Source organism: Branchiostoma lanceolatum, chromosome 9 (assembly GCF_035083965.1).
Source record: "Branchiostoma lanceolatum isolate klBraLanc5 chromosome 9, klBraLanc5.hap2, whole genome shotgun sequence".
Classification (NCBI taxonomy): domain Eukaryota; kingdom Metazoa; phylum Chordata; class Leptocardii; order Amphioxiformes; family Branchiostomatidae; genus Branchiostoma; species Branchiostoma lanceolatum.
The window spans coordinates 9,937,805-9,964,956 of record NC_089730.1 but is presented as its reverse complement, the minus strand read 5'-3'; the positions used below and the strand labels follow the sequence as shown (position 1 = coordinate 9,964,956).

At 40.0% G+C, this 27,152-nt stretch overlaps 3 protein-coding genes across 3 annotated transcripts; 2 read left to right on the top strand and 1 right to left on the bottom strand.

The window, feature by feature from the left end:
• Positions 1-810: 810 nt before the first annotated feature.
• LOC136441273 (deoxynucleotidyltransferase terminal-interacting protein 2-like) lies at positions 811-13,902 on the top strand. Its single transcript, XM_066437466.1, has 6 exons — positions 811-1,233; positions 4,522-4,654; positions 10,628-10,723; positions 10,979-11,143; positions 11,467-11,576; positions 12,540-13,902. Exons 1-6 carry the CDS (start codon positions 848-850, stop codon positions 12,637-12,639), a joined length of 990 nt encoding a protein of 329 aa, XP_066293563.1. The 5' UTR covers positions 811-847; the 3' UTR covers positions 12,640-13,902.
• Positions 13,712-17,072, bottom strand: LOC136441274 (estradiol 17-beta-dehydrogenase 8-like). The gene is made up of 8 exons (XM_066437467.1): positions 16,964-17,072; positions 15,893-16,209; positions 15,688-15,783; positions 15,426-15,511; positions 15,192-15,276; positions 15,051-15,093; positions 14,855-14,929; positions 13,712-14,601 (listed from the first exon to the last, which is right to left on the bottom strand). The coding sequence occupies exons 1-8, from the start codon at positions 17,010-17,012 to the stop codon at positions 14,585-14,587; spliced, it is 768 nt and encodes a 255-aa protein (XP_066293564.1). The 5' UTR covers positions 17,013-17,072; the 3' UTR covers positions 13,712-14,584.
• Positions 17,073-18,906: 1,834 nt separating this feature from the next.
• On the top strand, positions 18,907-25,943 carry LOC136441749 (cholesterol 7-desaturase nvd-like). Its single transcript, XM_066438201.1, has 6 exons — positions 18,907-19,605; positions 20,854-21,042; positions 21,478-21,656; positions 22,706-22,951; positions 23,417-23,590; positions 24,528-25,943. The coding sequence occupies exons 1-6, from the start codon at positions 19,179-19,181 to the stop codon at positions 24,687-24,689; spliced, it is 1,377 nt and encodes a 458-aa protein (XP_066294298.1). The 5' UTR covers positions 18,907-19,178; the 3' UTR covers positions 24,690-25,943.
• Positions 25,944-27,152: the final 1,209 nt, after the last annotated feature.

Genomic DNA, 27,152 nt, shown 5'->3' with positions numbered 1-27,152 from the left:
TAAAATCATTTAACCCATTGGCCAATTTCTGCAATTTTTCCAACCCACGGACCGTGGTAGACTAGGTGGTAGTCATAATTGATAATTGACATTTTATATACTGTAAGTTATCCAGCCGTTATGCTGACAACCATCAATTACCATCCCAGTGGGATGCTTGACTGAATAATGATGATTATTTTTTTCTCATTTCTATCACAGGCGAAAAAAGACACAATCGGGTGAAATTTCGTTTGAAGCTATCAAGAATATAAACAACCAATCGTGATGCTGTTCACCGTGTCTAATCTATTCTTATACTGAGTTGACGAAAACCATTAATGTTCATTAGTTCACACAAATTAACTAGGCTGGGAGTCGTGGAATGGAACTGACCTGGGTTGCATACTAACAAGCTTGAATGGCCTCGAAAATTCCAAACCAGGAATAGATAGTATACTGTACTAGTCTTTTACAGGAAAATCGGGATTGAGACTCACTGAGACCAAGGAGGTTAAAATAGGTATTTTATTTTCAAAGTTAACCTCCTTGCTGAGACTCGGGGGCCATTGTGACACTAGCGTTAGATAGACTTAGAGGATATTAAACTAGCTAGCAATTAAATTTTGAAGTGATTTGTGATTGAAATGTTTGTCGGTGGTTAGGCAAGGTCATGACTGTGCTGAGTAAGGTTCGAGAATGTGTCGAGAATTGCTGTGAACGGGTAAAATGTCTTGAGTTCACTGTTCGGCCCGGGGCCGCGCGAACGGTCACCGTGGTGGGGTGAAGTATCCGCACGGGGGCGCTTCTGCATCCGACTTCCGGCCCTGTGTATCTATCTGTCTCGTTCCAAACAAGATTGGGCAACATGGTTCGCAGAACGGACCCAGCGCGACGGGTGACGGGCGGACTCTGCAAGACTAGCCCCCCACAGCCTAAACCAGGGGCTTCCTCCAGGCCCTCCCGAGATCCCCGAGACTCTGACTCGGCTATGGAGTCGTCTGAGAGCGACGGCGAGGGCGGCATGGAGGAACTGGTGGCGATGGCAAGTCGGAGCATGCGGGCCAAGATGGCGGAGTCAGCCTCAGCCACGAGTTCGTCAGCCGCTGCCGAGGCGGGAACGTCGGCAGCCACATCTGCCGCCTCGTTCATGATCGACAAGCAACCTTCGGCAGAAGAGGAGCAGCAGACCGAAGTCATCGTACCCGATTTGTCAGGTCCGAAGTCTGGAAAGCCTTCGTGGCACAAGAAACAGTGAGCAAAACTTCTAGAATCAGATCTCTCTCAACTTCGTACTAGCTGAGGTTCTCAAAGTGTGAAAGACATGTCCGTGTGAAAAATCCAATGCTCCATAAATTAACTTGTAGCTTTCCTTCAGTTTCTGTCACACATACGAATAGACTGCAAAGCTTTATGTATGTTTACATTGTGTTTACGTTGTTTTAGCAAACGAGTTCGATGGTTACGGCCTCATTTTATTGGGCCATGGGGCATGGACGGTCCAGGTGCTTTTCGATGGGGGTACCGCATGATGTGACCTTGGCCAATCAGGAGCCAGAAAACGGTTTGACGTCATGGAATAAATATGCCCCATCCAATGAAAAGCTACCATCAAATGACCACACTTTTGGTATGGATCACTTGTCCAATGAGATTGTTTTAATAGCTGATTGATTCTTCAGGGGGTGTAATTTGACTTTTCCTTATTGTAGTAGGCCACAAGTGATATACAGTGCCTCTACAACTTAGGTAAGTACAAACAGGGAATGGAAATGATAAGCCTCCTGCTTATTCAAAATTCATTTTATAACCGTTAAATTGACAAATAGGTTGTGCAAGGTAGGACCCTATAGTATGGGCCTATATCATATGGGTACCTACTTGAGTGGGTGGCCAAACTTTTGCCCCACCTTTATCTACTAGTGTACACGGACAAAAATGATGTTGGTAAATTTTCATTTCCAGGTTCCTGTACAGTTTCATGTTACATCTCTCTATCCAATGTAACGTCTTTTATTCCCTGTCACATGGGGGTTGGACGTGCTTGCACATGGATGGGGGAGCCTGTGGACTCCTCTTCAAGTGCAAGTCTTTTTTGCAGCAAGAGTTTTTACGGCTGGATGCCCTTCCTAACGCCAACCCAAACCCTACTGTAGGGCTTAGGACATGGGAAATATGTGTTAAGGTCCTTAAGTGCCTCACATATTCAACAAATCCTCCAGACCACTTAAGGATGACAGGAAGAGCCAGAGAAAAGATTTTAGAATTGAATTGAAAATATGATATGTGGTTTTGAAACACAATACATTGTATGTAAGTATGGTGATATTGTACACCATGAAAGCTATGCTGCAACTCTTGAATCATATATTCACCGCACATACACACTTTCAGTAGGATGGGAGCAGCAGGTAGATTGATATTCCACCCTGCTTGCGGGTTTATGTCCAACCTCAAGTCATAGTGGCTATAGCTAGTTGGGGGAATTGCTATACAAAAAAGCGAGCCAACGAGTCATGTCGTGTAGTGGTGTGAGCACTCAACGACTCAAGCAACCTGGAGGCTCTGATGGCTTTATTACTGGGTACGTGGGAACACAAACATACATCTGGAATGTGGTGCTTAGGGCCAAATTGTACATGCAGTGGAGCCAATTCTAACAGTGATGTATATAATATATAATGCTAACAGTAACAGGGAGCCATTTTTTTTATTGGCATGAACTGATGAAGGACCACCACAAGGTAAGTCCACATATGACCTGGTTAAATGGAAAAAACTGGATTGGTGCAGAAGGACACTCACATGTGGCTTCGGTATGGGCTCTTGTTTTTCATGTGTGTTTAAAGTAAAACAAGGATGTTATTTGCCTGCGCATGCTTCTAGTAGTCTAAACAGGATGATGTAATCAGTTTAAGGTCCTGGAAACGTGACAACTGCACAGTCAACTTGCATCCAAGTATTTCACCTGGGTATGTTGGATAATATAAACATTGTTGACCACATGAAAAAAGTGGCCTGCTGTTCCAAAGCAGTTTGCTACCAAGCTTAAGGCAAAGCTGGCAAAACAAGGAGGGCCTTGCCAACATTATGATATACCTCCCCACATCTACATGGGAGGATAGATCAGAATGCTAGTCCTGCAAATACAGGAATATGGCACCCCTAAAATTAGCCAACGTGGCAGTCACAGTATGTACTATTAGTAATGTATCAAATAGTATTACTGTACGTATTATAATTAGCCAGTGTTTTTAGTTGTATGTCTTCACGATTCAGGCATTGATTGTGATACATGGAGCTAGTCTCTATTTTCAGATGGTAAAACAGGTGTGCATCGTTCTTCGTTATATCAAAGCAGTGCAGCAGAATGTGTAATGATATGTTTCAACATCAAACGTAGTAGCATCTAGGGGTAGATGCCTTGCTAAACTAAAAGAGAAAGATGTACATCCACACGTAAAATGGTGGAAAAGTGCATGCTAATATACTGAAGGCATTCATAGCCATAGCCATCCCTTAATGAAGATAACATTTTCTTTGACCTGTTTGAAAAGATTGAATGAACTTCATTTGCTGAAGTGGCTCACTGGCTCTGCAGAATCTATAGCTCAAACCTGATGGCTCTCTGAAAAGACCCAACCTTATTATTGTACTGGGTTTATTCACACAGCTGTCTGATGGGCCATGTAGACACTGACATTTGGTATTGCTGGCAGCATACAATCTAGGACACAAGAGCTTCTGGTAGTACTGCAGTCTGGCTGGGATATTTATCATGAAGTCTAATTTGGTACAACCGTAGATACATCCAGCTGCCTCAGCCAAAGCTGGATTCCTTGTTGTTAAGGATGAAAATGGAGTAGATGGGTGTGTGAAAAAGTGGTAACATTATACTCATGTCAGGAGCCATCATGTAAACATACCTGTTTTCATTAGAAAAAAATAATGGCACATCTATGACTCATCATATATCTTACAATTTACATGATTATGGAGAGCATAGATAATTAGATATCAATGTATATAGAAATCATGAATAGCATAGAATATTACATTACTGTTAAGTTATATAAACATGAAATGTTATAGGGAAAAGCAAGAAATCTGACAGGTATAGGGTATGAAATTGTGACCAAATTGGGTTTTCTGATTTGAAAGGAATATGTATCAAGACTGGTGGCCGAGTGCAATGACGGTAATATTTTTTGAGATTTTGACCAGATCACATCCCCAGTGTGTATAGTACTATTACTAATCACAGGAAACCAAACAATACATTGATAACAAATTCCCAGCCAGAGAGAAGTAAACACTGTGTCGGTGTATTATGCCAAAGGATGGTCAAACTGGTTAAACAGTACATGGCGCATGCCAGCATGGAGTGTCCTGGGTATTGCAATATATTGTCAGGCTGTTCTTAGTTCGGGGAAAGGACATTTTGATCGGGAAAGCCCTTTGAAATTGTGTGTGTGTGGTATACATGGGTATATGCTGTATTGAGTTTGTTTAAACCTTGTAATTGTCATGTTTTCGCCCCAGGATTCAGCTGTCTTCTGAGCTTGACCCTGGCATTGATGTCGGTGAGACATACCTGAACCTGGACAGCCGACACCCGACAGCAGAAACCGTCACCATGAAGAACATCCTCATGAAGGATAGACAGGATGAAGAGGTAGTATTGGTGTATGCTTGAATATAGAACCTCCTTGGTGTGTGACACTGATTTAATTGTACATCATCAAGATACCACCGGAAATATATGATCAGCTTCTGTTGATATTGATTTCTAGTGGTTGATTGCATTCTAAGTCCAGAAGCAATACTTATACCATGACTACATAGGGGTTAATTCTATCATATTCATGTATGTAGTCATATTCATGTATTTGGGGGGGGGGGGCAAATTGGGAAGGAAAGATTAACCATAATTACATAACTTTTGAAGGGAGCATGCTATAGCCACAATTTGAATTTATTTGTGATCATTGTGACAAATTCTATCCAGCCACAAAATTTCATGGAGAAAAGCTGATGTTCAAATTTTGGCATGCCCTTCCAAGTTGCATGTACATGGACATGTACATGTATATATGTCATACACACTGAATGAAACTGTGATTTTCATGAAGTAGGAATATTCTACCTTCATTTATGTGAAATTTGTATCTTGATATCAGGTCCATATGTGTCTGATCATGAAATCATTTGCATACATATCTAGTTGATGCTGAGAGTGCAAAACTGGGGATTGAAAACCGTGTACTAGTATCTGCTTTGAGATTAACAGATAATTCCAATGGCAATTTTGGTGGCCCAAATAAATTCATGTTTGGCCCCTTGCCATTTGCTTTTACATGTAACCCTCTTCCTGACCTCATACCTTCACCAAATGATTTTTCATTGAGTAAGAAAATTAGCCCTCATTTGCATATCTTATACTAATTAAGGAACAAGTTAACCAAAATATGAAAGTCTTATCTTAGAAAAGGCCATTAAGCATTTTTTTCATTAATAATGCTAATGAGGACCAATTCGCATACCAAAAATCATTATGATTCATCAACCCCTTCTTGAATTAATTTCAAGTCTCAAACAATATTGGCCCCTGCATTTTCAAAGAAAGTTGCTAGGTGTCTAAAACTTTCTGGGGGCCACTTCTTCACAAGCTACCTATGAAAAATGATGACTATAGCATGTCCAGAATTGGGTTCTCGAGCTATGCAGTTTACAGACACACAGACCCAAAAACATAACTTCCTCTGTGATTTTGATTTTGGATTAGGGTCATGGGGACCGGTCACCCACAGCAGGGTGATAGAAAGGTTTACACTTTGCCTTGGTCACAGGACTAGAGGCGCTATGCCTAAAAACAAAAATCACGCACTATTACAGTATCACATCCACACATTTTGTGGACCTCCCAGACAATAGTAAGACAGATCTGCATGAATATCATTGTCATCTGAAGTGCAAAGAAGCAGGCCCCAAAATAAACCTATCTAAGACCTGTACAGTTATTGTTTGTTACATGCCTCAAAAAGCAGGCAATTTGAATTCGACCCCCCGGAAATATGTCTAATGCCGTTGCTGATAAGTACAAAATCCATGCGTAGATAAGATATGGCAATGACCTTTTAAGTTAAAATACTAATTATAAGTTGTTTCATATCTTGATTGGCATCATATTTTGTGCAACAAAAACAACTGTTATAGTACTCATAGTCATTGTTTCTGTCAAGAAGAGGAAATGGTACACAGACTACAGCTAGGACAAAGAAGAACTTCCTAGTTTTGAACAGAAGCAGGAACAAATACTAGTTATCTGTTGTGTAGCCACTTCAATGTATATCCAGTTGTTGTGATTGGACACAGCTGTGTGCTTTGGCAGGTGAATGGTAAGGTGAGCTGCAACATGCAGATGTGCACTTTGTTGATTGTCAACAGCCCCATGTTCTATGGTTCAATACGCTATCCATACGCGGTCATGTTTGCATATGTAGCAGGTAAAAAGCAAGCATGACTGGGAAGTACTCTCTGTGATCTGCATACACCATCTGAACTAAACATTGTATTTACGTTGATATTTCATAATCATCGGGAGTGTCTGTAACAACTGCATTTTTGGCCCCACTAATGGAGCAGGCTTCAAAATAAGGGTAAAACAAGATTCAGTGATAGACCCATTTCAAATGAATTTTGAACATTGAATACATGAATATATGAAAAGGAAGGCAAAGACATTCTTTAGTCATGGGTCCTAAAATATTTTTTTTTTTCTAGGATACACAAAATGTTTTTCAAATCAGAAAATGAAGCGGAATGAATCAGATTAAGAGAACCTAGACATGATTTTGGAGTGGCCTTATTTGGAAAAAAAGATTTTTGAGATTGAACAGGATGTTTCCACTTCACAAACCAAGACCTGGTCAGAAACATGTTTATTATGGGTATTTTTTGGTGACCAATAACGTTATATATTTATTCAAACATATTCAATTAATAACAAGTTGAAATGTTTGGTTGAAGAAACAACTGCCCTTCATTCCTACATAATGTGTATTACCCTTTTGATTGCTGATGTGTTGCACCAAGACATAGCCAAAGGGCATGACATTCTTTTCAAGGCTAACTGACACAACACAATACACTTGGTGTTTACTGGTATTTTTAAAAAAGCCCTTATTACCAAGTTAGAAAACCAGTAAAGACAATGATACAGGGCTAATGATTTGAATTTTACTGCTTTTATGTAAACAATAGCTTCACAGTACACCCGCACATTTTGCTTATTTACCTCGAAAAAGATGAGAAAAACTACCATGAAAATGGAAAACAGCAAATTGGGGATTATTTGTCATTAACCAGATTTGTGACTGGATATACATGTAGAGGCTACATTATTACTAGAGACTTGTGGATCCCTTCACACTTACTGTGTGTGTACCGGTATCTCTTTTTGTCCTTTTGGAACTGAATCACAACTGAGGTGACCTTTGACCAAGTAGCTGTTGATCTTGTTTACTTATATTCTGCACTATGCCACACTCCCCTGTTCAAGAGATTTTACATACAATGCAAATAATTGGTTGGATTTTCCATGATGGTTGTCCTTCAAGGCTTCAATGTCATGGCTGCTCAGGACTGTCATTCAACATTTCAAATGATGATCCTGTTCTTCAACTTCCTGTTCTTCACAATATATAGATAAGACTTTGGTGATGTCAGGATAATTGTCTTTGTTTCAGTCTTATGGCTCTTGGCAACCTCTGTTGCCAGTCTGGCTGGCTAGACTAATAGTCTGTGACAGCTGTATCACTTAATGTATAAAGTATACAGCACATTGTCTAAATTTGAAAACATTTTTTGTTTTGTTTTTTTAAAGTTTTTTGTACATTTCAGATTTTCATTGTGGTTTTGAAATTGTATTTTTGTTTATCCTTCAGGTTCTTAATCAAAGGAGGCAGTTTGCCAAATTTCCTTTAAGAAGGAGCAAAACATGTCTGGACTTTACACCACTAGACTAATTGTCACTAATTGCACATTTCTCCTGGTATCCTGACCTGGTGCTTGTGTCAGCGGGGCCCATCAAATTACCCCTGACACTTCAAGGTTTTCAGACATTTTGAAAAGTCTCACACAAAAATATGCAGCTTATTACTTATGTCAGGTAGTTTTTTTTAGATCTTCTCAAAACAGTTTTTTATGTTGATTTATAATACTTCAAAGTATCAGTTGTACATGGAGGTGAAATACAGCATAGCAAATAACGCCTTCATGTTCATGGCAGTTTGAACAGTGTCAAATCCCCAATGATTATCAGGTCATTTTTTATTCATTATAATCAGGTTAATTGGTCATGGTGATGAGTATGCTACATTGTCAATGATTATTGTTTGACACTGCTAATAACAGGAGTGGGCGATATCTTGTCACGATGAATATCTGCCTCGTCCCGGTAATAATGAGAAGACAGTTGTTACCACAGGTTGCCCTTTGTTAAAAAGCCTCATCTAAAGGGTCGTTCGTGCGCAAATTCCTGTGTTCTACACCCTGGGGGCACGCAGCAGTTGCGCTTCTGCATACAAACAACCTTGTGGGTGCTTCATCTCAGTGTTCACACTATACTTAGCTTTCCACTGCTATTTGCTCATCTGGTCAACAGATCTGTAGCATTTACAGCAGGAGTCACCACAGATGGGGTTAAAGATCCCTATGAAGATGTTTGAATTTTTAATAGGCCAAGTGGTCTGCAGTTGGTTTTCTCACTCAAGCTAGAAATACATGAACATATTTCTGTCCATGCTTTGCGCATTTTTATTCAATTTCTGCACAGACCTTTGCTGGGTTCTAACGTTTTGTGTGATCACGTTTTGATAAAAATCAGCACTGGTCCAGGAGAGAGAGATAGGGCAGCATTGCAGCAATTTAGACTCTGGTGAAACATGGGAAAGGTCAGGCATGTATTGATTAGTCTGAGCCGGAGTCGGTGCAACCTGGAGGATGGTTGCAAACATGCACGATTTGAATAAACTGCGATTGTTCAATGCAGAGTGTGGTGGGCATTCCCTGTAATTTAAGTGTTGAATAACTGTCTCTAGATGTTTGCTGGATCTGTTCTAATTTTTGGGAAAACCCAATTCTATCTAGCACGGCTCAACAAAATTTACTATCTGTATCCATTGGTATTACACAAAATGTTTTGTTTGTGGCCCTTTCAATCAAACCAAAATGCTAGATCTAGAGGTGGAACATGGGGATAGTCTCTTAGTTATTATTCACCGTCAGTGCTCCTACAGTAGCAGATTGCCAAACACATGATGGTAAATGATTACAGCAAGTAAATATATTTCTTGAAAACATCAGTTAATCCTGTGTCAATGCATACAATATACACAGTATTTTCAACATCCTTGCACTATTGCAGCTACTGGATTTTTGGCACTACATCATAGTTCATAGTCATACATGTATTTTATGTAATGGCCTCCATTGGTCAATATCCCTATAACCTCCAGCTAGGTTAATATTGGCCATGGTAAAATTACATCAACCCTACAGCATTGGCTATGGCTAAACAGTCCTATACAAGAATGACAGTCTCAGAGAAATAAGATACATTTGTAAACTGATTCAGTTCTGCCTGAGTTGCAAAGTTCTTTTGTAATACATTTGTATAAAAGTCAGCATGGCTCAAACATGGTTTGTACATGTTTTGTGTGCATTGTAGGCGTAGCAATTGTAGGGATCCGAGCAAGCGGCCAGCCCTGGGCAGGTACATGTAGGCATGTGGTGCATAGCCAGCTGTAGAATCCGGCAATGGGATTTTTGGTCTGGGATTCTCATGATATGAGGTGGATTTATTAAAATCAACAGGCTACATGTACATTAAAGAATCATCCTTGACATTTTGTAAAATGTAGATATCAGTTATACACTCAACATCCTTAATGCTTTCAATTTTGGCATGGATTAACTTAATAAAAGACTCCAGATTCAAGTGCAGTTACACTAAACTTAAACCACATTGTATTTGTTAAAGAACTGTAATCACTGAAGGAGAAAAAGATGTGTTGTAATGTGAGAATGGCTGCCTCCAGTCAAATGTACAGTTGTCCAACTGGTTTGTACCGATCAATTAGTGTTGAAGTGAGGTCAATGACCTAACAGTCATGTTGTTCATTACACTTACAGTGTGCTAAAAGGAAGAAAAATACCCAATGTTTGGAAGAATGCCAAACAGGATCTGATATTCCCACTGTTCTTACTAAAACCTGATGCTAGATGATAAACATTTGAAAACAACTGTCAGATATGTGTACATACTAAACATGTCTTGGTCAATATTGTAATTGATGGCTGATTGTTCTCTGCAGTGCTACATTCCATTGTTTGAAAGATTAAACAAATGGCCCTCCATTATACTCACTATGCTTGTCTGATACATCAGAAACCCATTTCAAGAATCCATGAGACCTAGTGCTTAGATAGATGCTGGAATTTAACAATTCTCAAAACTTAAAAAGGTACGTTCTAGAAAATTGTACCGGTAGATCAACAGTCAAGGGAAACAGCAATTAATGAATGTTTTGAATGTGAGGTTCAATTTTTGAATGTAAGGTTTAATTTCCTTCTTTACTTTTTTCAGATTATGAAGAAGAGCGTGGTGACCCCAGACTTTGAACAGAAGGACAGCATACCTCCTTACAAGGAAACTGTCAAGCAACTGAAGAAGAAGAGAAAGGTGCCTTGTATTATGATTTGTGGCATCATCTTGAAATAACATCATGTATATGTCCATCTGCGGTAAACACTGTATGCAATATTTCATGTATGCTAATGAATAGTTTCTAAAAAAAAAAGAATGGTCTTATACTGGAATTTTATAAGCTACGTACAATTAACTATAAAGGGTAGGGATGGCTCTGAATTCTGAAGTCTGATAGGGACACAAAGTTGCATATTTGAATAATTTTTGTGTGTTTCCAATTGTTTTTAGGAGGAACGTGAAGCAACAACAGGCAGGAAATGGTTTGACATGAAGGCTCCCGAGCTGACAGCTGAAACTAAGAATGACCTGGATGTGTTAAAGATGCGCAAGGTTTTGGACCCCAAAAGATTCTACAAGAAAAATGACCGAGAGGCATACCCCAAGTACTTCCAGGTACGTGGCATCTTCAACTTCAAGGATAGAAATAGAAGGCCAAGTTCAGTAAATTTCTGAAAATGGATGAAAAAAATTAGTCTCAAAATAAAAAATCTAAGATTTGAAAAAAAGATAATAAAATAAAATCATTAAAAATTTGAAATGGCCTTCTTGGAAGATTAATTTGGGTTCAAGATGAATTGACAAAAAATCTTTGAAAAAAAATTGGCTGAAAATTTGTATTAAGGAGTTGTCTTATATGAAAATAGATCTGTATAATTGAACATGTATAAGGCTGTATGACCTTTGCCCATGTACATTTTGTATTTCTACACATGTAGATGGGCACGGTGGAGGACAGCCCAGCTGATTTCTACCGCTCACGGATCCCAAAGAAGGACAGGAAGGCTACCATCGTTGATGAACTACTGGCAGATGCTGAATTCAGAAAGTAGGTATTTTAAAAGCAGCAAAAATAGTTATCACTGACCTCTGAACTGTTTTAATTGCTAAAAGACACTTTTGTTTATTTAGCACTCATGACGGTAGGTAAGCTGTTACGTACTCAAAGCTGAAAGAGGCTCAGTATTTGGTGGGGAATCCCTATGGAAGTTTCTCTTGTGGCTATGACAGTAGGCTCACTTTCTTGCTCTTGACAAAATATGTGCCACCAAGTGTTTTACCTGTACAGTACTGGTAAACCCGAATTTTTTTATTGACATCTGTCCCAGCTTTCAACTTTCAAGACTTGATTTGCATAAAAAGTTGAATTCTGGGATATTTACTTAAACCATTCATAACCTATGCCCAAGCACTGAATTGAATTACCAGGCGTAGATAATTTACCCCAAAGATATATTCAGGCAGCCATGATGATGAGTCTCATTATGCCTACCCACGAGGACCCTTTCCATTAGCGCCTCCTGTTAGCTGGAGTTTGAACTGCAGGCTAATGTGCCACTTTCTAGATTCACTTGAGTGATGAAAAACATTTACAAAGACTTCACACTTGCATCATATACACATGTACAATTGTAAATAGTAGCTTTTCAGCTTGATTAGGCCACATCAAGTTATTTTCCTGGTTCTTGCTATAAATGAATGCAGGGATCCTGTGAGACACAAATGCTACCACAGGAGCCACAACGTCAACATTTGAAACATTGAATTTTCAATCTTTAATGCATTGATAAATTTAAATGGAAAATCAGTAACATCTACATGTAGAATGATAAGGGCTGTTGCTGCCCGAATATGATCACTTTGGGGTTGAGTCATATCTTGGATGGTACAAAATAAACAGTTGCCCTGTTGCACCAAACAACCATATTTTCTGTGGCGCAACTTATATACAGACTAAGGTACTGCACTGAAAGTATATGGTCATAAAACAAATTCAATTTATCTTTCTAAGGTATAACAAGAAGAAGTACTCCGATGTTCAGGAGAAGCTGAGGAAGAAACGTCCATCGGGAGCAAGCAGACACATGAAGAGACTGAAGAAACAGAAGTGATGAGGATATATCTGTGTGCAGGTGTTGAGTGATTAAGACTACAAGCTGGCCACCCCTGTTTATGAATGGTTTCAACCAATCTTTAAAAAGGTTGCTTCCATTTGAGCTATTGTCACCTTTCTAGGGATGTGTAACCTCATTCCTTGGAATGCAGAGGACTGAGAATTGTGACTGAACAAAAGAACATGTTCATCATCTTGTAAATATAAAAGTTATCCATTTTGTAGTACAAATGTATGTAGGTACCTGTTGTTACTTTGTGCAGTGACGGTGGTCTCTGCTTAGCTCATTTGCATCATTTTAGAAGGACTGGACCATAAGTACAAGGGTAGCACAGGTGCTTTGTACTGGTTAGCAGTGGGCTTATATGTTTCAGAAAAAAGGAAGTATATACAACCTGTTAAGGTTTCAGTCAAACTTTGATATGTTAAGTATTTAGCTCTAAAAGATAAGCAGATTATCAATGCAATTGATATTTTCTATGCTATAACTTTATATGGATGAGTATTTATTCGTATCTAGTTTGCAATTGCACAACCAGCGAATGAGAAGTGGGTAGGTGGTACGTAGTGCGTTGCTGTATGTTGTTGCTGCTCTTTGTGCAAGTGCTTCTTGCCAGGTCAGAATGGATTAAGTGCAGTGAATACAAAATAGCTCTGAAGATGTACATAGATATACTCAAGACACAGGGAATGCTCTTAAAACAAACCCATGGTTAACAACTGAAAAACAGCTACTAATTTACATGTACCAATGTTTCTACTTGTGCCATCAGATTATTAAAGCATTTTATGACACACATGGATTCTTTTTCCAGTTTTACACGTTCTGCTATGTGTAATGATGTAGTGTGGGATGCTATAGACTTGTAGACAAAGAAAAGCTGATAATTGCATGGATGTGTTCAGGCCTTGCCTGATCACTGTCCAGGACTTGGTGGTAACCCTTCCCATATAAGGGCTTGATGATTATCTGGAGCTCTGCAAGTTAACCAGAATACTCATATACCAATTTGATACATATTGATTATCTTAAAGTACTTATTGACACCTTAAATGTAGAAAACTATAGATTGTTTACTTAAGCCACTTTATTATGGTTTAGTCACAAGTTTAGTTGCCTTATATTTTACTCATGGATTATCCATTGTGTTCCATTTATTTTCAGTTCCACGTTCATTCTGAGTTTGCTGTATTGTACATAAAGTTGTTTTACTGTGTAACAGGTTTGAAAAGATCTGTACAATAAAGTATGGATGTATCAGTATGTGACTCTATTTTAAGATAATCATGGTGACACACAGGTAGCAAAATCCTGTTGTATATAGTACACTACGTTAGTGTCAAGAATGAAAGGCACAATTAGAATTTCGAAGATTCAATTTTCATAAATATAAAATATTTTGACATGGGGCCAAATTGATATAAGCAACCTGGCTGAAAATTTTTAATTTCTTACAATTACACACATTTTTTTTCTTCCTTTAAATACTCTTGTACAAACCTAAAATGCAAACCAGAAAACTACCACATGGCATATCACACCAGTTTAGTACTTCGAGTTTGTTTGAGCAAATAACATTATGTGGTAGGAGTTTGGGATCATTTTGTATGTGTGTATCTCTACTCTTTCTGAGTGGTATGCCAATCTGGGTTTAGAACAAGATCTAAACCAACCACCCAAAGGTCCAAAAGCAGGATGCTAACCACTGGACCACACATGATTACATGTTGACAAGTTTCACACTGTTTGTAAGTAGCCTGGGTACCATGGTGAGCAAGTGGATTGAGCCAGCAGTTAGTACTGACGATGGTACCCAGGCTGGTTTGTAAGGAACTTAGAACTGTAAATTATATTTCTATTATGTTATAATGATAACCCTCACTCTAAAGTTGATCCCTGAGCTGAGTTTGAATCCCAAATGCATACAGTCTCCTTAAAGTTGTTACATGTGCAGGCCACCTAGAACAACAACAAAACCATTGGTTAAACAAAAAAAAACAGCTCATATAACGTCAATAATATCTGATTCCAACATAGAACCATGAAATATGATGGTACTCCTTATTTTCAGGCATTCATAATGAAAAAAAGCAACAGAATCCTTTGTACTTTTTCCACAGCTAAGTTGCATGAGGTGTTTGTCATTTAGTGTTGCTTCAAAGTCACAAATTTAATGTTTCTAACCTGGTAATCATGGTAATAGATAACATACCTGCAACTTCAATACTTGCTCCTGTTATGTAACTGCTCTCTTCAGAGGCCAGGAATATGCACACATCTGCTATATCTGAAAAACAACACAGTTTTGAGCTGTAATAGAAAGCACCCTTGCATAATATTGTAGCATCTATTGAAAAATTAGTTTTTGTTGAAAGAAAAATCAAAATCATTTAAAACGATCCTCCTACCCGAGGGTTTCCCAAGTCTGCCAATGGGGATAACATCTCTAAACTGAAACGGAAAGGTAAACATTTAATTGATTCTTTTAGAAAAGACTGCCATTGAACAGTGGAATTGATGCACCAATTAAGATAGTTGTTTCATCATACCTTGTCCAGCACTTTCTGTGGTACAGCATCAGTCATTGGTGTTTCAATAAATCCAGGCAGGATGGCATTACACCTGATTCCAAATCTACAAAGCAAGAAAATGGCTGTGAAAAATGCTTCACAAAGATACCGGTAGCTAAAACTGTCCATAAAATTTGCTTTGGCAAGGTACTTGAAAAAAATAGAAGGCCAATTAAGAAATTCCACTTGCATGCGCAAGAGTATACTCCTCACTTGGCTAGTTCCTTGGCACTTGTTTTAGTAAGTCCCTCCACTCCAGCTTTAGAGGCAGCATAGTTACACTGGCCAAGGTTTCCAACCTGTTTAATCAAAGGGAATAACAGTAATGCTCAGTCTGAAGACAAAATGTAAATCTATTGTACCATGCCATAAGTACCTACAACACAGCCAATTTGTACCTATTTCAGGCTCTTATTTTAACTGGTCATACCAACTACTGCATGCTACATCCTCACTCAGGTGCAAGCAACCTCACCTTGCCAACGATGCTGGCCATGTTGATGATGGACCCATTTTGGACTTTGCTTTCCACCATAGCCCTGCCTACTGCCTGGGTTATCAGAAATGTACCCTGAAAAAAAAAAGACACTTAAATTATGCAAAGTCACTTATAACCATAGACATAATTTGAAAAGACCATATCACACTGCAGGAAATATACCTCAAGTTCAAGATTTTACCTTGAGATTAACTTTGATGACTTGATCAAACATTCTGTTGTCCATTTTTAAGAGGAACTCATCCTTGGTGATTCCGGCACAGTTCACAGTGATACAGGGGGCACAGGAGAACTTCTGTGTAACATCAGTCAGTAGTCGACTGACAGACTGGTTAGAGGAGACATCACAACCAAAGGCATGATGCTCCACGCCTTGGTCACATGACAGGGACTGGAGCGTCTCATTGGCTGGTGCTTCATTGATGTCTACCACGGCAACCTTTGACCCCTGGGCTGCAAATGCCTGACAGACTGCCCTCCCTATGCCACTGCCTCCACCTAACAAACAGAAGGCAGAAAGCTAGCTTTGTGGACAATTTCCTTTTTATAAAAATCAGTTTTCTGACAGAATTTGAAAAATATATGCAAAATTACTTGCAGCCGCCTGGTGACAAGCTATTCATAAAACCACTTGAAAAAGCATTATGCTTACTTTACTTTTTTTAAGGAAAAAATAATAGATTTTGCTGTAATTGCTATGAAACTGGGGATATTGTGAATCATAGCATGAAATCTGAGACTGAAGATTTGGATGATGCATCAAATCTCAATCCTCCAAATTATGCAAAAGCTTATAAATTTGTCAACCATAATACAATTTTGTACATCGGCCATAATATTGCTGTATCCAACCAACAAATCTAGGTTCAAAGGTCTATAACGTTATATCCAGAACGGTTCAACCTGAGAAATAGAAGCTGATTGCATTGCTGTAACGTTACTATGTGGCATGTGCTACACATATGATATGTATCAAGTATCTTGATATGTATCATATGTATATCAAGTCTGTCTGAAACGTCTGACTGTTTCAAAATCTTATCCAGTTGCTTGAGTAATTATTTTTGGTGTATATCAAGTAGTTTTTATCAAATTTCATAATTCTAATCAATCAAGGAGGTCAAACTTTCAAATCAGGAGCTGCGGCAAGAGGCAAAACACAAAAATGCACTCGAGTCATAACTTACACTTTAATGTACTTCATACGAGAACACTTGTGGTATCGACATGTTTTTATTGCAGCTATGATCACCTGTAACAAGTGCCAATCGTCCGGCCAAACGTCCTGTAGCAGCCGCCATCTTGTCTCTCCGAAACTCAACCCTCTCCGCCAATGAAAGACGTCGACTGATATCTGACCAATAACAGAACAGGTCTCATATTGTCTCCCGCGAATTTTGAAGATGTTTTCAAGATTGTTTGTTAGTAGGTTTGTCTGTGAATAGGACAAGTCGAAACTTAACATGGTTTTGAGGGCGTATGAGAAAACGGGCTCAAAATTGCAAGGTCATTTATATATTCAAAGACGTACTGTAGCGCACCACAGCAAATATTTCCTGCAGTTTTGATTGATTTCGAAAGGTGGCGCACATATCAGGATGCTTTCGTAGTCAGACCTCTAGCTGCCACCCACCTGTTACGTTGTGTTTGCTTATTTGACTTTTAGAAAAAAAATCGGCCGGGTAGGAGCTTTGGAATTTGGGCTCTCTTCTCCTGATAGACATCTCTAGTCTCTGTGTATTATCCAACGAACCGTAGTTGTACACCAGGGCAATGTGTGTTGGGGTATGTGACCAACAACAATGACGGTGCGATTTTATCGGCACCCTACAGTCTGAACACCAATGACAGTCCTTCCAAACCACCCGGACAAGTCTGCAAATAGTTACTTGCATTTGTGTGCACAGTGCAAGCCATTGGAGACAAAAACCACTGGGCCATACGGCAGTGTGCTTTAACTGTTGGTTTATCACCAGTCACTGACGACTCTAAAAAATAATCTCCAAGCAGATGTGACGTGTCGTTTTTCTAAGCGGTATTTCTAGTCAGACCTAATTCAGAGTACTTTTGTTAGTCCAAAACTGCGTAACTGTGTACGGGAGATCTGTTAGCGAGACATATTGAAAGAGCAGTATGTTTATCAGAACATGTTCGTCGGACACAATACAAACTGTTTGTCAACCTTCCTGATGCGCTCATATTACCCGTGCCAGTCAAAGAAATGTGTGTTATCACCCTGAATCCCGTCTGTCAATCAAAATTAGCAGTTTGATCTATAGAACGCTATGGGTGGTTGGGCCTTGCGATCGGCCAGTTGTGTTTAACTACAGAATTTTGTTGGATCTTCATATATGGTTTGACTCAAGTGCTTATAGAATATCTCTAAATGCTTCGCATTTTTTTGGTTATAGCACTGTTGCTTGTTCATCCAAACAATGTTTATCATATATCAGATAATTGGGAAAACACAAAAGCTAGATCAATGGTGTCTAAGACTGTACTATAGATCTAATATTCTGTGTTATGTGGTTTGACATCCATTCAGTCCCAAGCTTTTGTTTCTTTTGTTCAGCGCAAGTATGCGGGTCGCTATTGAGGAGTGCCTAAATATACATATAACGTGCAACTGAATCTGCGTATTGTCATAATCGCCAGGGATGGACTGGTCTGAAACAACTGACTCGTCTATTGGGGCATCTGGTTTCTTTTTTGTTCCTTTTTTTAGAAGCTTTTACTTAGCTACTCGAGCTCCCTCATTATTTCTTTTAATCCTAGCTTTCAGAAGAGGTCTGTGAACAATCTCAGTCTTTTCTCTTCCTCGACCTCGTACCTCAAATAAAGTGTCCTGTAAGCGTTTTCACCCTATCTTTTTTTTCTACATGTGGCTTGATTTTGTCTGTTTCTCGTTGCCGATGGTCACAACGAAATATTTAAACCTTCCGCATAGAAAGCCGTCCTTTAGCAACTCCCTGGCGATGAAGGCCGGCTGTTGCCTGGGGTCTTCCGAAGCGCGCGATTTTATCAGGCTAATCTCATGTACTAATCAAAAGTCTTTGTGTCTCGTGAGTGGGTGGATCCATTTGATATATGCCTCAATAGTATTGTACATCAAAGACCCCGCGGTCTTGGGACGACAAACTTGAAACGTCGTCATGGCAACACAAATCGTAATTTGGTAACCAAAGCAACGACGTACGCGTCTTCTGCTAGGAGTTGTGCGTTGGAACAGTCGAACATACGTACGTGCGGTCGACAGGACGTTGACATTTGAAATACCGGTTCGATTTGTCCTAAAGCTAGGGTTACGTTCTTTTTGTTTTGTTTTGTTGCCGTCATGGCAGCGTGCCTGGTGACTCCAGCTTCTATTTACCATGTCGTAAAACAGCCGCATCTCATAGCGTAAACAAAACGGCCGATCATGTTACCGAGGGGGGCGACACCTGGGCAGAGGCACTGACTGAGCAGCAATGCCGAAGTACAGGTACCTGTTCCTACTGGTGCTGGCCATACTAGTGCCGTCCCTAGCTACAGTAGGGTTGGTACAGGACAAGGCAGTAGATATCCACGCTGCCTGGGCGCTCGCTCTGATCGGGGATACGTTCTGGTCGACACAATGGCAATGGCCACCTGTAAGTCAACTCGCCCTGTATGCCGTTGGTGTTGCCATAGCCGCATGGCTTTACCGGCTTCTGCTGTGTCCATTGAAGATCAGTCGGACACTTCACGATGTCGGGTACAACAAACTTGCCGGGTATAGTCGCAGGGACGTCGCGAACGACGTGCGGCGGCGGCGAAGGAGGGGCGAGCTGCCCCCCGTGTACCCCAACGGCTGGTTCAGGGTGATGGACTCCTGTCAACTCCAACCTAACCAAGTGGAGGGAGTCACAGTGCTCGGTAAGGCCTAGGGTAACATGTTTGAGTTTCCGTGTCATGGTTGCTCTTTGCATATCAACGCACAGGTAACGTTATGCTCCATTGAGTAATCGTGTAAATTTCACATGTAGCGTTACATCTTACATGTTGTTGATGCTAACTCGGCGCATTCTGTGAAACTCGATAGAAATTTCTCGAATGTGTGTATAAGTGTGTGTTCAAATGTGTATGTGTGTGTGTGGGGGGGGGGGCGTATGCTTTCCAACGGAATAATCCCAGTGTATATATACACGAAAGTGTGTCAAAGTGTGTTAGCCAGATCCACTGAAAACAAAGACCAGAGGTTAACCAAAGCGTGGTCCATTTCCAGCGCTCCGTTGCACCTGTATAAGAAGAATGAGCCAGTTTGGCTCGGGTTGCCAAAGTAATCATGCTATACCCCAATTGTACCGGCGTGTCATACCAATGTCGTACCGACACAGACGTCCAATAGACCAATAGTTACGCTTTGTTGACTCCGGAAGGCGCTATTCTGAGTTTCGTTGGGGTGTGGCATGTCACTGTGACTACTGTCAACATACGTGTATTCATCCTGTTGAACGGTGGTCAATGCGCCCGAAAACAAGCCCTGGGCGACAGTTAACAGACGCTAAACCATTGATCTGCTAAACACAATCTGATTTCTAGAGCGGTTCCATTTGAAAAGCCCAGGGCCGCCAGGAAACGTATTTTTATTAGGGAGGTTATTACTAGAACGCAAATATCCGCCAAAACAACTTTACTCCATGCACTGGGCTTGTATGCCAAGCCTTCTAATCTGTAGTTTAATTACATCTTCATTTACAGTGACAATAAAAAGGTGGGCGGGGTCTCAAATCAAATTGAAAGGTGGGAGGGGCATTTGAAATCAAAATGAAAGGGTGGGGGCGTGGTCTTTAACGGTTAATTATCAACAGATAGACACATTGTCTTTTGCAAACGACGTGTGACAACTTCTGTCATCTGAATGACGTCGACTACCTTGCACACCAATCGTGGCAAATACTTGATACAGCGAGAGAAATACACAATTCTAATAACTTTCTTCCTTTCTTTCATTGCACACAGAAATAGAGAGTGACAAATATGCATACGAGACTTATACAGGTGCAACGGAGCGCTGAAAATGGACCACGCTTTGGTTTTTGCTCCCAAAAAACAAGCCTTTGGGAGCAAAAATGTATCTTCCCGTTTTTTGAAACATTATGTGACAAAAAGTTGATTTTGTAGGAGAGAAGCTGGCGGTGTTCCGGAGCGCTGGCGGGAGCGTGTCGGTGCTGGATGCCTACTGTCCCCACCTGGGCGCTGACCTGGCCGTGGGAGGGCAGGTGGTGGGGGATTGTCTGCAGTGCCCCTTCCACGGCTGGAAGTTCAGGGGAGAGGACGGCAAGTGCATGGGCATCCCATACGCCGAGAAAGGTGGGCAGATACTAGATAATCATAGGTCCCGTTGATGCTATAAAGTATTTGTCACGCATCATTCTTGGATCACTTTCCTTTCATCTTATTCTGTTTTATCTATTTTTCTCTATGCTGCTTTATTTCATTTGATTAGCTTAATATCATTTATACCTTATCTCATTTTATTCAATCTCATTTTTCTTCTGCATTTAATTTGATTTAACAGGCATAGACAGACAGATTACGTATCTATCAGGGAACATTGTCGCCAGATAAGAGTGTAGTCGTGTCTCAGAACACTCTACATCGACATCATCATTTCAGTTTATTTCATTGCTTGTTGTGTATAACGATCGCTACTCAGAGCCAAGGCCTCAATGGTAATATCATAAATGATTACTCAATTGTACATTCTCTGTGTAATATTAATGAAATTGTTTTATACGTCATTAGTTCCTGACTTCGCCCGTGTGAAGTCGTGGCCGTGTCTGGAGAGGAATGGATGTATCTACATCTGGTACCACTGTGACGGGGTAGAGCCCACCTGGACACCGCCCATTATCGATGAGATCGCCAGCGGTGACTGGACCTGCCGGGGAACCACGGAGCACATAATTAACGCACACATCGAGGTAAAACATAGAGCTCTCGGTAAACTATTAAATTTCTGTCGCAGTGTGATGTAAATTGAACGAAAAAAATCACTACTACATGTACTAAAATCAAGTATACTGAATTTTATTTGGACAGCCCCCCTGCGCTTGTTACAAGATGAGAAGGTCCTTTTACATGTAAGTCAGACGTGCTCGGATTTAGATCTTTCGTTATTACATCAAAATCTAATAAAACCATAAATTACCATATCATAGGCCCGCTTTACACTAGACATCGAAGTCTACTGATTCGTGGACTACATCTTAGGGTCCGATTTACACTCACTGACATGAAGCCTAGCAGGACACCTGCTTTTACCAGATTGCCACGAAACTGTGGTGACCTTAACTGACCTATCGTGACCTTTGACAAATCCATGATGGGGATTTCGGTATGGTTTATATTTGTGAAAAAATTATAATTATTTTTTTTTCTGATGCGAGGCTGGAAACTTGTAAGTGACCTCAGGTGACACTAGCTTGATGGAACACGCGTACGTTTTATTCGAATTACGTCATATCGAATATAGTCCATCATACTGTCGAACATGGTTGTCGTCTACTACAGTTCGCTTTATTATTACACCCGAAGCGAAGTCTCGCAGATCCCCAGGATGACGTGTAGTGCTATAGCATCGGGGGCTGTAGTAGACTTCTGTAGTAGACTACGCATCATTTTTCTTTATAATTTACCCAGAAAAAAGCTGTAGTCTGCGAGAGAAGTAGATTACGATCTGTAGTACTACAGCTAAAATCAAGTGTAAAGTGGGCCATAGTTAGTCATTCAAGATGCATAACTTGCCTTATTATGTATTTGTATTATGTATCTCACGTGTCAGCCCTGATGTTGTAATTATTAATAAGATTTTGGTGATAAAGAAAATGATAGACTTTGCTATCAACGCAAAGTTCCTAATGGCAAATCAATCACAAATACCGTCTATGTGTTGGAATGTGAAGAGTCTGATATAAGTTGTTGACTCTAGCTATTTTGAATTCTGATGTTTTTGAACATTAATTCTAATCAGGAGGTTCCAGAGAACGCGGCAGACATAGCTCACCTGAACTACCTGCACGGCCCGCTCGTGACTGCCGGGGTGGACCTCACCAGCATCTACTCCTCCTCATGGGACTTCGCTAAGCACGTGTGGCGGGCGGAGTGGCAGCCTGACCCGGCCCCGGACGCGCACGTCAGCACCATGCACACTCAGCACATGGTGTACCTGTTCGGACAGAAGATCTCCATCGCAGACATCAAGGCCACTGCCCGACAGGTCAGTGACACACCCGTTGTCATTCGAGTAATCATCTATATTTTTAGATCGAACCAGATAGCAAAAGATTACATTAATAAGACGTTATCTGCTGTGCATATTATACGATGGCTCTATTATACCCACATCGTTCCTCCTCTTTCGAGGTGCAGCAAGAGAAGTTCGTCCTCCAGAATTTCTTGTCATTCATTGCAGAAAGGAGTTCCTGTCCTTCCAAATTAGTTTCAGTTTCTATGAGTTTCTTGAGAGTTGGGATTATCATAGGTGAGGCTAATTATATTCTTCGCCATCCTGATAATAGGTTTGTTTATTGTAGTAAAGTTTATTTGTGGACAATTTTATTGCGGTTGATCGGAACAGCGAATGGGTAATGAACATCGAGAACACATGGGTGAATCATAAGGTTTACAACTGACCAATCCAATGCGCCGTGCAATAGATGAGAATTCATGTGCCCTTCCCTAGGTCGGCCCTGGTATTGTATACCTGTTTCTGGAGTCCGGGTTTGGGAACTTCATGTTGGTTCAGTCCATCACGCCGGTGGAGCCGCTGCTACAGAGGCTGACGCACAGCGTGTACGCCGGCCGGTGGGTGCCGACATGTCTCGCCAAGTTCATCCTCTGGGGTGAGGCCGTACAGGTGTGAAGACATTTTTTATTTCATTTTTTATTCATATACTTAAGAGGATTGGGCTAAAGCAGAATTGCTTATGGAGGCCCTCTGATCTTGCATACAAAAAATAAGATCAACAAATAACAATAACTCTATAACAAATAACAATGACGTGAAAACAAAAGTCAAAACAATAAACGACAGTGAAACATACAGCTGGTGTACAAACAATCAAAGCGGCTTTAGACGTCTTAATGTGCTAGAAGTCTAAATTCTGCCGTCAAAGATTCTAATTACGTCTAGTTGCTATGAAAAACATTGTTAAGAAAATTGAGAAGCAACATCATATTCTCAATTCAACGTTTTTTACAATATACATCCACAGGTGCTATGGATTGCTAACCTAGATAAATTGAGAATCAATATTCTCTATTCAACGACGATGATTCTTATAATTACATCCACTAGCAATGGCAGAAATAGTCAATGATAATAGAGAATTTAGGTTCGCTTTTATTGTTTCTTCAATACCTAACCAGGATATATGAAAATAATAGTTTTGAATTCCATGGCTGGAATAACTTTTTCGTTGAGGTAGATAAGGTGCTAATTTTTGTTAATACCAAGCAGAAGCAAAGACTATTTCTATTTTTATCTATTTATTTTTATTACTTATCTGCTGCATCTTCAAAACATCTGGGCAGCCCCTACAATAAGATTGTTGATTTCCAAGAGGGCCCAGAGAACACAAGACAAATGGTACATAGATTTCATAACATAATTCAAACGTATTTAAAGAAAATGATAATGAAAGCATAGTAAGGAACAAATAATACAGCATATACGAATAACTAAACAGACGTAATCATACAAAACCAAATCATCAAGTCAAAGTCGTAATCCAAAATCAAGTTCAGTAACCATTCCTGAGTCATATATCATCATCTCTTCTTCTCGTCACCAGGTGGAGAGAGACATCATGATCTGGAACAACAAGTGCTATGTGCCCAGACCACTGCTGGTCCGGGAGGACTCCAGTATTTCCCGCCATCGCCGCTGGTACTCCCAGTTCTACAGCGAGAACAGCCCCAGGTTCAAGTTCGAGAGGGACAGTCTGGACTGGTAGATGTCGTCTGCAGGGATGTTCCGTTTCAAAAGTTGAGAAGGGGAAAGAATGTCATCGCCTCTCCCGTTCATTTTTATCAATCTACAATACTAAGACAAGTTTGCATGGAACATTGTTAGGTTTTCTTACTTGTCCCACGGTTGTTGTGTGTCAGAAAGACGAGACATGACCGAGACATTTTACAATCTTCCCTACAGACAACGTTTGCTTGAAGATTATCGTTCAATTCATAATATCCCTGTTCCGCTCATTGATAACTCCCCCCCCCCGTCAACTTTTGAAACGGAATTGCTGTAAAGGCCTTTTCCAAAACAAGTATCTAAGGGGAAGACAGGGCCTTGTTGGCCTGGCATTCATACTAGCTACGGGTCGCTCCTCTGATCGCTTCCTTGCCAAAACGTCTGGCACCTGTGAAATAGAGGACAGATTGGCATTTTAATATTCGCCTAGAATATAGGCGAGAGCTATGATTGGCTCCCAGTCGCACGGTCCTCTGTACTGGCATGGTGGCGGGGTTTAAACATAACTTTGATTCCCGTTACACTGCTTCTGATAGAAAATATCTGAAACCCGAAATAATCGACGTCGGGGCCAAACGTCTCAAGGGTGGCGGGTGCTAGACGATTGGGCAGGGAAGCGAACAGAGGAGCTAACTGGAGCTGGTTATATAATAATATGGGGATACCAGGCTAGGAGCTTGCTGCTTTGTTTATTTGTTAAGACCACTGACAGTTATATTTCCTATTGACCCCCAACCCGAAAACTTGGGAAACGCCTTTATCAATTGCCTATCAATGCAACATATCAGATGAGCTTTCATGCTAACATATCATGTTTGTTGTCACCATGTGATGTGATATATGTGAGGATTTATTGTACAAAGAGCTTTATACAGTTTTGTTTGCTTGCTATTGTTAATGTTGTGCTAAATTGTTTTTAATTTGCTTTGCGTAATGTGTGGTTATGTTTTTTGATTGATAGAATTGACCCACCAGAGTCCTGAAAAAGGGCAGTGAGAGGTGTAAAACTCGTCAATGACCCGCTCAAAAAAGACTCGCTAGACTTTATTTGTCAGTGTTTTTTGTTTCGCATCTCCATGGTAGAGTTCATGACAGCCAAATGTAGTTAATGAATGGACTTTGTCTTGTTTCGTTGATGTTACTTTTAAGTTTTCTAGTGTTGTCAAGTAAGAAAGTGTGAGATTTTTTTTTACCAAACTTATCACGTGTGTGAATAAATGACCTGTTCAAACGACTCCGTACCACCCTGCTTTCGTTTGCTGAGTTTTTATCATAATCGTCATGAAGCTATAATAAACTTTACCGGAAAACAAGCTTAAGCTTTCAAGGAAGCCGGCATGAGATGGAACAAAGGAAACTAATTGCTAATTACAAAGATGATACAAATTTGCAAACTAAGCCATTGCAAGCTAATAGACTTCAGATATTCAACTGAGATAAAGAACCACTTGTAGAAGCAAATCAAAGCAAATGTAATATATCATATGTTAAACAGATGCTGGGTGTAAATGTGGAAACGTTTAGTTTCGATTTCGGAAACAATTGAATTTGTAATCCTGTCTAGATCTAAGTGTGCATGATTGTGTTGCTTGCATCGCAATACACTGAGCTGCAACCTCAGTGCCTATCTCTGGCTTGTCACATAAAAAGTAACCATCCGATTATGCAACCTGAACCTGAATTGATATTCTTCATTTTACATTATAGTCGTCAAATCACCAAGAATAAAACATAAAAAGATAAATAAACCATTATCAATATTACTGGGTGATTTTGAAATTCTCTGCCATTACAGCAGCGCCTCCGGGCGTCCAAAATTATATTGCACCATTAAGTAATTCATACACATAATGCATATCTTAAAGGGAAATTGGATTTGTCGATAGATAGACAGACAAAAGTATCACTGCACTAGTTCAACGTCTTCTTGTTTCAAAAAAATAAGATTAATGTTAGGATGTGGAAGCCGTTCAGGAAGTGACAATCATAGGGAATGTACAATCGACTACCTCTCTTGGCAAAATTCGAAGGAAATGCATACGCACGTTTATCAATTATCACCCAATAACATATTCCTTTGTTTGTGAAATGTCTTAGATATCATTATTCTTCATCTTAAATACTCGTATTTTCTAAATCTAAGCCATTTAAGCCTCAAAGATTCAAACCCCTTTGCAAGCCTTCCGCGATTTCCCCATTCCCGAAAAGACCTAAATTTGGCAATTTGGCGGTCGTTTTAACACTTTTCTGGTTGCGGCCAGGAGCGGTACTGCAGATTAGGCTATGTTAGGGTATATTGTTCCGACTTGTAAAAATGTGAAAATACACAAGAATGTAGATTTAAAGCCAATTAAAACTTTCCCAAACAGGTCATGATATCTTGACATACATTTAGAATTTAGATTTCAGGCTTTTAAAAACACTAGTTGACATAAAAAGGATC